Below are 12,509 nucleotides of genomic sequence, written 5' to 3'. Positions count from 1 at the left end.
CAGAGTTTCACACACTAGCAAAGCTCTTCTGAGGGAGATTTACTGCGGAAACACAGCAGATGAGAGAAGAAGAAGGTTTTGGGGGATATTTTATTGATCTACACTTTATTTAAAGGTCAAGCATGTCACTTTTTAATGTTAAAATACTTTCTCAGAGGAGTCCTAGCCAAGTTTATTGTACACAGACTTACTAGCAGTCCGACATGTCAAATTCTGGCTCACCAAATGGGGGGCAGGACTGCTGTTTTGTGAATAATGGAAGACAGAAGGTTCACATCTTTAACTTAATGGTAAAAATTTGGGCTGGTAATCAAAGGTTGCAGCAGGTTTGAACCCAAAAATGTTGATCCATACGCTATCGGGCGTATATGCGCTCGAGCAACTAAACCAGGGGATTGCCAACATAATAAGCTAACGTAAGAACCTTTAAATGATTTAAATGCATCTGCTAAATTACTACTTATACTATTATAATATCTGAAATCTATCTTTCTGACTGTTTCAATCTATGAATTTAGCCCTGAACATATTATAGAATCATATTTTTCTGGTGCAATTCTTAGTTGGTTTGTTCAATGTCGGACGCAATCTTCACTGTCTATCTGTAAAACACTCTCAGGACTACAAGCTCATATTTGCACACTGACATCTCACTTAAAGCCACTGGGAAAATATCTATTTTGAATCTATTTTGCTGAATGGCTTCTTTTTTTTTAGAAAGTCTATAAAATATATGTTGTTAGTTTTCTAAACAGCAGCCATTATTTTCTGTGAACAATTTAACCTTGATTCTTATACTGGGCCATATGTCATATGCATTCCACTAATGTGACATGCTTAAAAAAAGCAACACATCTAATCTGATGACACTGGCCATGTCTTTTAAATGAAAATCCCTGACATAGGTGAAACATCATATCCCCTGGATGCAAGCACACACACACACACACACACACACACACACACACACACACACACACACACACACACACAAGCTGACTCTCTCACAGGCCTTGTTTGACACATGGATTCAAACTTTCTCTCTGCCTCTCATATCATGCACTATTTATAATGTGCTCTCCCTTTCTGAATTATTGATAGGCCATACCTTTTTTTCTTTACTCAGTAGTTCACTCACACTTTGACATATACACACACACATACATATAGAAGATGAAGGTCTTTAGGATGGTGTAATCAGATACATGAGTATACACAGTCACACAATGCAACAGCTCAATGTTTTCTTACACATTTTTTTTTATAAAAGCATGCCTGGGCCATATTTCTCTGCATGTCAAAGAAAAATATAGAAATAATATTTTGCATGACAAAAAACAAAAGCTATTTTTGGTGCATTAAGAATTTTTGCAATTGCGTGTCATTATTTACATAACTATTAAACATTTCCCACCAAGATTTTCATTAATCCCCCCAAAATAACATACTTACATAAGTAAATCATTTTTGGGAGTATGTATATATATATATATATACACACACACACAGACACACACATATATATATATATATATAAAATAAATTGCTAAATACAATTTCTTCATTTCGTCAGATGAAATTTGACTCAGATATGTTTATTAATATGAAACACTTCTGAATGACAACTCTCTCAATAAAGGATTCTAACAAAACCTGTTTAACATACACAGCATGTACAAGTCCAGCCACTCAATGTAATACAAATATCTAAATCCAAACCTTTCATACTGTAAGCTTCTTGAGGATTTACTAAGAGAAAGAGCTTTACCTTTATGTGGATAAAGATCACATTCCTTTTGGTATTCATATGAGCATGAGGATATGCAGAAAGCTAATACTGAAATGTACATCAGGTCTATAGAAATATGAAAATACAGATAGTCACAAATGTTATTAATCTTAAATTTGATGTGCTAAGATTTCAATTTTAATGTATATAGTCCCTGTTTTAAGACTCAATACAAAATGATATAACCAAAACAGTTTTTATGCCAATATATATATTATAGTGAACATTATATATGCAAACACAATTCGTTCAGACACCATTTTCCCCCACTTCAAACACTGAGCACTGTGTAAAATAAATGATAACATCCTCCCAAAATGACAAGAGCTTCACTTTCCTCCCTCCTTCATCATGAGTAAGAACTCAAGCTCACAGCAAGCTGATGAATCACAACTACTAGCCATGATGGGAGAAGCCTGGATTCATTTTTATCATTACTACTACTACTACAACACCCACCCACCAGCACATCTTATTTAAACTGGAAGTAGACACAATCCTTCACTGCATTGTCTTTTAGAGCTACTATAACCATCATTGTTGCAGTGCAGCATCCAAAGCGCTTATATGCAGCTGTTCAGATCAGTGTCGTATGAATTTATGAGCAGCTAAAAGCTCAGACTGACTCATGGTTTCTCCGAATAATCGAGTGATCTCATACTGCCGGCACAGACGGTATCCGCAGAGCACAGTGAAAAGCCACTTTATGTTTCAGACCACAAAATTCCTGAAGTAAAGCACTACAGGCTGGAATTGGTAATAATGGAGAGATGTTAGCGTCATGTTTGAAGGAAAGGTCTGGAATGAGAATTTCAGAACACAAGTGAAGCGAAACATGGCTATCACAACGATCTCTCTCTCACACACACACATAGACACACAAACACATTCAGCTCTAGAAGAAATAAAGGACACTGACACTGACACTGGCTATCAAATCAACAAGAGACAGGCTCTCAAGAGACAAGGGTACCAATCTTATTCTACGATATACAGAAAGGAAAAAATGTGGAAATTGAGCTTTTGGGTCACAAAAACATGTCACATTTTACTTCAAAATAAAGAAGAAAATAAATAATATTTTGCATAAAATAAGCTTCATTCTCTACATGATTCACTTAGGCTATAATGTTTAAGTTTTTTGCACACACACACAAAAAAAAAAATATATATATATATATATTTGGAAAACTATTATTATCAACCTTCATTCTGACCCTCCATCTGAAATGATCTGTTTTAAGGGAACATTTTAATTTGCGAACTCTCCATTACACTGTGCCTCTTTTACAAAACAAAATGCTCCAAACAAACATATAATCCTCCGACGCGATCCGGGACGCCATTAAAACAAACCATCCATCCAACCAAATGTCTTTTTTCAATTTTCAATTTTTTCAATCCATCCAATTTAAGTCATTCTTAAAAAAGGAAGATGTGTTCGTAGTTTTGCTGACCAGATACGGCAAAAGTTTAATCTATCAACTAGCTCCGCTGGTGGGAAAACACTCTGTTTGGTTGTAGCGCTATCCTATTGCGTGCAGAGGGAATTTGAAAGACAGCCATTTATCCCGCCCCTCGGATTGAGCCGTGCCAATGGTGAGTTGCCAGACCTAACATCTTGATGTAGGTCTGGCTTGCCAGGCTAACACTTACATCCAGTGCAGCAAATGTCAGCTGTTGAGCAACTGAATGCCAGTGGGCGGAGCCTATGGTGTGATGATGTAAAACTATTTGTCGATGTCTTGCCCTGGAGGCAGTCATATGCAAATGTATTGGCAAGTGTGACGTCACAGATGCCACAATATCAAAACTAGCCGTTTTTAGAGCTTGTTTAAATAAATGCATTGTTTGTAATGAGGATGACATTTTAGCTATGAAATTTGCAGGATGTTTTAATTGTACAAAGACTTCTTATATGTCAAGACAAATTAGATTTCTTCATGCCATGACCCATTTAAAGATTTTTTTTTGCAATGTGAAATTTTCATGAACATCTTTAAAAAATTACTCTAATACAATTATTTTTATATGTAATATTGTTTAATATTATATTCACTATTTATAATATGTTTATCATATATTTAAAACAATTTATTTGTATATAAATATTTTATTTTTAATAATTAGCTATTTTTCCACATTACAATAATTGTGATTCGGGGAATAATATACTTAATTGTCATGAAAATAATGGTTCAGAAAAAAAAAGGGTTTACAGTATTACATTTCTAAAGTATTCAATTGTATTTCTTTTTTTTTTCTTTTGGTATTTTTGGTAAATCACCTTTTGGAAGTGAAATATGACATGTTGTTGACAGGCTTTGAAACATTGATTCAACCTTTTATTTCTGACAGAATACACAATGCCGCCCAAAAAATGTACAAACTGCAGTTGAATTTCACGAGTCATAGAACAAGTATGTCTGCTTTCTTTCTCTTGTCTGCACAGGATAGCACATCCAAACAAACAAGCATACGTGTACAGTCACACATCTTAAAACGACATCTCAACCAAATGAATATGGAGCAGGGTCTACGGCGTGAGGATAAATTATGCATTATGAATATCTAGGTCTGTGATTTAAAAATACACAACACTTTTCCCCATGCAGTTGTTTTGCTCTGAAGATGCCTGCGAAACGGCAAACTCAATCTAAGCTCAAACTCACCGGATCCCCCCCAAAAAAGCATGGAGAGCCCATAAGAGTCATTTAAATTCGGTCAAAAGATGATTCAATGACTAATTTGAGTAATCATTGCTGTGTTCCATGTTCTTTCTTCATACTGCAAAGTTTACACTGCATGCTTAAAATTTTTTTTTTTTTTTAAGTATGTGAAAGTATGCAACACAGAACAATAAATCTTTTAAACGGTAGCTGGCTAATGTTGCCACATGAGCTCATCGTACATGTTTAATTCAGCGAGGTGACGTCATCTCAGATATAAATTAGTAAAAATATATTTTTGGCAGTACTACACAAATCTGAATCATGGCAAAGATAATAAAAGTGCAGCAGATTTTATGTCAGTTTATTACACTTTAAAATAAGTTATATGCCAATTATGGTGTTTTATTTAGGGTATATTTGTTGTGTTGCAGTTGCAGTAAGTGTCTGTCACCCTAATTGTGTTTCTGCCATCTAGGCCACATGCTGTTCCTATATTATTCAGACCTAGTTTTCGCTGGCTGATATAAATAAATATGTGGCAAATATGACGAGGGTTTTGCAAGGGGCCTCTAGAGGCTTCATCACACGTGTTTGAAGAGATATTTCAAAAATCGCTGTTTATTTGTTACTCTCTATATACAGTACAAAAAGATCCTTAACTAGCAAAAAAAAAGTGGTATTTTAAACAAATGTATGCAGGGCGTAGCCACACCTAAAAATGGATGCAGAATTATTTTTTATAGTCTCAATAAAAAATTTTTTTACTAAACTTGGCCTATTGTTGTTTACCTAGAATAATTTTTTTTTTAAATCAACCCTTTCATGCGTAAGTTAAAAAATTTAACCTGACCCCTTGTTTCCATGGCGACGCGTCATCATGATTGTCACGTGACAGACACACCGCAGCCACAATAACTAACAGATGTATCGCTATTCGTTTTATTTCGTTTTTCCTTTAAAAATATTCACAAACTTGGTTACCATGTCAACTATCTTATATTCCGATTCTTCGTTTAAAAACCTTTATAAATTATCTTGATCTATAACGATGAGCGCTGCAGTTCAGAGTCCTGTCAGCCGGATTTACAGCACCTGAATTCCCCAGTTTCTCCCGAAATACATGAAAGTAAGTGGCTGTTGAACGGAGAAGAATAGAGTAAACTTTATAGTTCCGCTATGTGTGTCTGATATATGAATAAAACACGTCGGCAAAGCATAGGTACTGGGGTGTGTGTCGCGATTCTGCCTTCTCACACCGCGACCATTGTGTGTAACTTATTACAAGTAAGTTAACTTGAGTTACGTAAGTTTTGAGTTGAGTTTGACTTGAGTTTTTCAAATAAGCAAGTTACTTTTGTTTTCCCATTTATTGACTGACAGCTCTCTTGTCCCGAGAGAGAGAGAGAGAGAGAGAGAGAGAGAGAGAGAGAACACGATGGTTATTGTAGTTCTAAACTAAATGTGAGCGTGCTTTGGCGTCATCTCACTTGCACACAAAAAAGATTCAATATTCCTCAATATGAATAAAATCAGTGAAATGCAGAATCAGAATACTATGCAAACCTCCAATAACTAAATGTTAAATAAAACAATTATTTATGCATTTAATCTCACTTTATTGACTAATATACTTGCTTCTGACATCCAGAATAACAGCAGCTGAAAGGTTTGTTTGAGCTGTTCCTCTACTGTACACTGCTGTACTCTACCTCTACTGTACACACGTGAGTCTGCATTTCCTTCAGCCTGAGGATTATTATTTCACTTTTGGTGTGAAAGGGTCTTTACATTTGCCAAAAAATATAACTTTTTTTGTTATAAAAAACAAGGCCAGCCCAGATGAAAAAAAAAAGTAATGCAAATGTAATGTAACGCATTACTTTTCTAAAAAGTAACTTAAGGGGATAACACAATATTGTAATGCATTACTTTTTTAAAGTAACTTTCCCCAACACTGACCGCGACACAGGTTCGTAGCCCTGAGTGTCGCGATTTCAGTTTCATTTCGCATATAGCCTACAACCATTATAATCATAGATGACACCACAGGTTTTTATTTAAAATAAAGAGCGTATTACGTTTGTATGTAGGTCTATGGGCAATTTCAATTCACAATACTTACTAAAATATAATTAATATAATTTTATTGCATTTGTATTAGTTGTTTTAAGAGTAAAAAAAAAAAAAACGCAAGTTTTTCTTAACGCAAGTTTACAACGGACGGGGGGGGGGTCCAGAGTCTCTTTTCTGGCTACGCTACTGAGTCTTACTGAAAACTATTAGCTCATTAGCTCATAAAAAAATACTTAAAATGGACTGTTTCACCTAATATTTGTGTATTCTAACTTAAAATGAGCTTTTTATCTACATCTGCCATCTTGGATGGCATTTAAATGCCTTGGATTTCAGTATTTTTGTCCCTTTTCCAAGTACTAAACAAGTCTTATCTAATGTTGTTTAGTTTCTCAAGTCAATTGATCTTGTTTTAGGGATGTTTAGATGTTTTTTGCTAAAGAACTAGACGAAAATATTGATTTAAACAATGATTTATTCTGTGTGCCTACTATTTGCCACAGCCTTCGCATCAGAATAGATCTATGCCTTAAAATGTTTTCGGTGTAGGCAGCTCACGATGTTTCAGACTGAAGGTATTCACTTTATAAATGTTAGAGCATCAGTCTAGATTGCATGTGTGTGTGTGGAGGGGAGGACTCTTAAACAAGCCTAAAATGGTTAGCTGTACTGAAAAGAAAAAGATTTTCTTACTCAGTAATTTGGTCTTGTTTTCCAATAAAAAGATCTACGAACATCTAAAAATGTAAAAATCAAGATAAACTTACTTGAGCAAAATGACAAAGATTAAATCTTGTTTTCTGAAAAATGCTTCAAACAAGAAAAAAAAACTGTCAAAATTCAGATTCAAAGGGAAAAAAATATTATTTTTCTTCATTGGCAGATATTTTTTCTTGTTTTAAGCATAAATTCACTTATTTTTTATACTTTTTTCTTTTCTTTTTTTTTCTTTTTTTTTTTAGAAAATCAGACATGTTCATTTTCCTTCAATTAAATGTATCTTGATTAAGAAAAAAAAAAAGAGATATATGTAATGTTAAACAAGACAAAACTTTAAGTAAGATTTTTTTTTTTTTTGCTGACCCTGGTCTGTTTTGACGTTTTTTGAGAAGTTTCAGGCATGTTTAAGCTGGTTGACCAACTAGACCACCTAAAAACAAGCTTGGCCAGGCTAAGAGACCTGGAAAAGGCTGGTTTAAGCAGTGTTTTTCAGCATGGCAGGAATATGTTCAAAGATATAGCTCCACGATCCATGAATACAAGAACGTAGAACATAAAAGGACATCAGGAGTAACATCAGGTAAATCTCTAATATTAGCCTTGATACGAGCATCAATGCCACAAGGGGTCAAACTAGTCAGCAGAAAAGGTCAGATGAGAGAAGAAACTGCTGCCAACATCCTTTAAAGTCAACAGTAAATCCAAACTCTAAAGTAAAATAGGTTGCACATGCCCTTTCATGTTAAATGTAACCATTTATTTCCTCTTAAAATCATGAGAAAGACAACCGATGGTATTCTCTTAAGATTATCCAGTAGCAATGACTTCACAGCTGTGTCTATGTAAAGACTGAGTGAGCTCATAAAACAATGCAACACCTCCCTGAAAGCTTGTTATTACTGCCATCTTTCAATCAGGCCTGATTTGCATATTTATCCTTATGCTGTCTATGTGAAAAACACTCCCAGCTTTTCTTTCTGTCATGACAGAACTTTCCAGCACAGCTAACGGGGCAGGGTCAACTTAGCTGGCCTCTGAATTAAGTAGCCTAAAAGCGATCAATGAGAACAATTTGCATGAGGATCGTTACTTTATTGGAAGGAAATGAAACCATCTGTGCGCTCACGGTCTGTTGACCTGAGGGGCAGTGAGCCATTTGATGGCTTTTAGCTCGACAGTAATGAACGACTTCAAAGATATCAGGACAGGTGATACAAATGTGAAAGTGTTTTCAGAAATACTCTGACTAAGGTCGCTCCTCACAGACTGAAAGAGAAAAGAAAACAGATGAAGGTCTGGAAAGACTCTCTCAATATGATGTATATCCTCATACAGATATCAATAATGTAATGAAAAATATCTGCCTTCAATTTTCAGAGCTGCATCGCCGTTGTTGCGAACAACCTTTGCAACAATCAGCATCTGAGGAAATAATATCAGTAAACCTCAGTGGAGGTACAGCTCAAAAATATAAAATTATAATTTCATTATGTCATTAAAAAATACATTGCATATATCTGAAATCCTTAAAATATGAATATATCATATACTCTGACCAGAATCTCTGCATTCAAATGCAAAATGCCATTTGTGATAATGTATTGATTTCCATTAAATCAAGAAAGCTTGCATAAAAAAGAAAACGTTGTTGTCTATCGACTCACTTCAACAGTTCTTTGGTAGCTTAAAGGTCAAGAAATTTTTCTAAATCTGGCTACTTTTAAAATATATTTTGAAACGGCCACTAAGGCTCACTTTTCCTAAGAACAGATTACTGCTCCGAATTGACCTCAAGTGAACATGTCAAACATGTCAAAGTGTCAAACATGTCTATAAAATATTATCTATAGTTAGACCTTTTTTTGTAAAAATCAATATGCAACTTTACAGATAAAAGCTAACCCTTCAAATAACATATTACCATATTAATATGATACTATGTACAATATCATATTATGCAATCAATGATCTTTGAAAACTGAAAACCATATCATAATACGCCTCCATATAATTTTCTAAACTAACCCTTGGCCACACAATATCTGTAAATCGATTAGTCTCAAAAAAGAAAAACCTATTACAGCAGCAGGAACTAAAGACTAGTCTGACCCCGATAAAACCACCACAAAGCTGTCATATACACGTTCCAAAAACCATTCAACATGACAAAAAAGTTCCTACATCCCTCAGAATGTTCACTATGTGATGAAATTTAGCCTAAGGTAAAGAGTTATCTTGGTTATTCATAGTAGGAGTGTCATTGTGGACTTAAATAATACTAAAACCGGTCAGACAAAAATCTGCCAAAGAACAACTCTGGACACCTGTCAAACAACAATAATTGAGAAAACAAATGAAACTAAACTGATGCAACAACGTCATCAAATACTTTGATGCTGTATTTAGGAACCAAGGACCTAAAATTTAAAACCTTACAAAAGTACACAATCGCCCAGATAAAAAAAAAAAGCTCATCTTACCTCGGTCAGGTGAGGCGTGGGGTTGAAGCCGCACATGTTGCAGACTTGGGTGTGGCACTGGGTGCAGACGTTGTAGTTCGGGGTCTTGGCTGGATCTCCAATGTTTAGCTCAGTCTTACACAGTGGACAGGACACTTTGGGCTTTGGAGAAACTTCCTGCCGTGATGGAACTGGCTGGGCTGCAGGTTTAACACCTGCTGCAGGACCTGGACCAGGCCCAGGCCCGGGGGGTCCCGGTTGCTTCTGCGGAGGCTTGGGGGAGGAAGGTGGTTGGGCCGGCGGTGTGGCTTGCACCGGATCCACTGATATCAAACTACTGGCCTGGTTCAAAAGCGAAGCGCCGAAACCGAAGAGTTTCCCGAAGGGCTGTTCTGGTGGAGGAGGTTGGCGGGATGGGGAACTTCCGGCGCTGCGAGTCTGGTCCTGTCGCGGGGCCTGAGGCTGGAATCCGGGCCCTGACCGGGAGAGGTCAGGCTGGGATGGGGCTTTGGCCATGCCTGGTAGAGGAACAGCGCCAGGAGCAGGAGGTTTGCTTTGAGGGGTAGCTTGAGGAAAGGTCAATTTCTTAGCTTCTGAGGGAGGCTGGGACTGAGGCTGGGACTGAGGTTGAGGCTGATGTTGGGGTTGGTGTTGGGGTTGGTGTTGGGGTTGGGGTTGAGGTTGAGGTTGAGGTTGAGGTTGAGGTTGAGATTGAGGTTGAGGTTGGTGTTGGGGTTGAGGTTGGGGTTGGGGCTGGGTCTGTGGGGGTGCCGTGGGCTGGGATACAGGCTGGGGTAGAGGTTTGCTGGGCTGGGACGGTGAGTGGATCTGCTGCTGGCTTTTCGACCGTGGCGTCTCCATATCCATCCCCAATGCCCTCTGCATTTGACAGTTCAGACACAACCACTCTTGCACCTGGGAAAGAAAATGAACCAATTACTGACTATGTAATTATATTTGGACATTCATTTACATAATGAAGAATGTCAAGGTGAAAAGATGAAGAAAATAAAGTGAACTAGAAGACAAGACATAACAGCAGGTTGCTTGCAATACCGAGAAAGATGTGAACAAATTACTAATCCCAAGTATTTCACTTTTGTACATACATGTAACTTGTGTTACTGCTTATAAATGAGGTGTGGTGTGCTGTTACTTTTCTCAGTGATCACACTTACGATTTCACAATGTGTCCAATAAAATAGAGGGGGGGAAATCCCATAGACTTACTTTCCCAGAGAGCCACCTTACAGAGTCTATCTACAGTACAACCTTCTCCAATAAACCTACCTGGAAGTTTCAAGTAACCCTGAAGACCTTGATTAGCTTGTTTAGCCTCCTGGAGAGCCACGTTTCAGAGTCTAAATCCAAAGTTCTCCAATAAACCTTACTGGATGTTTTGAGTAACCCTGAAGATATTGACTAGCTGGTTCAGGCATGTTTAATTAGAGTTGGAGTTAAAATCTCCAGGAAGGTGGACCTCCAAGGGCAATATTTGAGACTCTTGGACAAGATCTGTATCTAGTGACCAGAATATCATAGATACTGTGATCCAAACAGCACAAGGCATGTCTTTGCGCACTGGAAAGGGAAAATAATAATGATAGACATGCCTTTCAACCCTCAGGAACTCAGTAAAGTCTTTGAAAGAAACAGCGCACAGAGATGAACACTACAGAATGGAACACACCCAGGACCTTGGGGTGTGCTAATTTGAGTTAGCAACCACCTTCCAACACCACAGTAACCACAGTAACCACATAGAAACATGCTACAAAACACTCAGAATAAGAAGTTTAGCAAAAAAATCCGCAAAATCGGCTTGTCCTACTTAATAGGTACGTATAAAACTAATACTGCAATTAGAAATAGTAGCAGATTTTATAATATCATCAGCTCATTTGACCACTGTAACAGGAAATGAGACAACATCAGCAGCACTAACTACCTAACTGACACAGCTAGCACAATTGCTTCATAATCTATGACAGAGATGACATGCTGCCATGGATAAATAGGATTCAGTAATAGGATTAAAAGGCGCAACTGATGTCCGGTCAGGACATTTGACTTCATGAATGGATTATAACCATATGAGGGGTTTGATGTTGAGTATATTAGCCTGTCTAGTGTCCCTCCGCTGATGCGTTATTTGGAAATGACATGTTGAGACACGACATGGCGGATTTAATATAACTGTCCGTCATATCAAACAAAACTGTAACATCTGACAGCTCGACTGACACGATATGACACTGGTTACTCTGTGGGAGTTTCTGTTTAGAGCTGGTAGAGGAAACGGACAAGTGTGTGCTAAACTGCCTTCTACTGAAGATTAGAGGCCAATGATTGTGATTGCTGCAGATAGAAGAGTATCATATTTATGCAAAATTGTGCCACAGGTGGAGTCAAGTAGTAAACAAAAGGGCAATAAAAACTCAACACTTAAGGATGTTGACACCTCAAGCTGAAAGAAAGAAATTTGTTTGAGAACAAGTTAAGCGTGATTTCTGTGCAATGACAATTAGACATTTGTTAGCATGACTTAAAAGCAGGGTAGGTGATTTGTCCAGATACATTTCTGTTATCCTGGTTGAAAGTCTCTTCACATCCTAAAAGCAATCACTATGTTAAGTGGTCTAAATGTATTTATATTTATATATCTAGTCTGTGGAAAGCCTAAGAGCATAAAATGGTTGTCCAATCATTGTATTTGGTCTGAATGCAATGATACAATGTCCTACCTGCCTGACAGCGTATGTACTTTCATATCTCCACGCACCTGCTCACGCAGAC

The 12,509-nt window shown here is 37.1% G+C and overlaps 1 protein-coding gene across 2 annotated transcripts in view; it reads right to left on the bottom strand.

Annotated features, from left to right (window-relative positions):
- The window catches only part of bsnb (bassoon (presynaptic cytomatrix protein) b), a 95,871-nt gene that overhangs the window by 54,934 nt on the left and 28,428 nt on the right, over positions 1–12,509 (bottom strand). For both annotated transcript variants that reach the window (XM_084101162.1, XM_084101163.1), the window contains exon 3: positions 9,735–10,628. In XM_084101162.1, coding sequence (XP_083957288.1) covers positions 9,735–10,628 — 894 coding nt within the window. The remainder of the gene's footprint in view (positions 1–9,734; positions 10,629–12,509) is intronic.

Source organism: Abramis brama, assembly GCF_963993115.1.
Source record: "Abramis brama genome assembly, chromosome: 23".
Classification (NCBI taxonomy): Eukaryota; Metazoa; Chordata; class Actinopteri; order Cypriniformes; family Leuciscidae; genus Abramis; species Abramis brama.
Note: the sequence above shows the minus strand (reverse complement) of the source record. Positions and strands in the feature narration are given on the sequence as shown.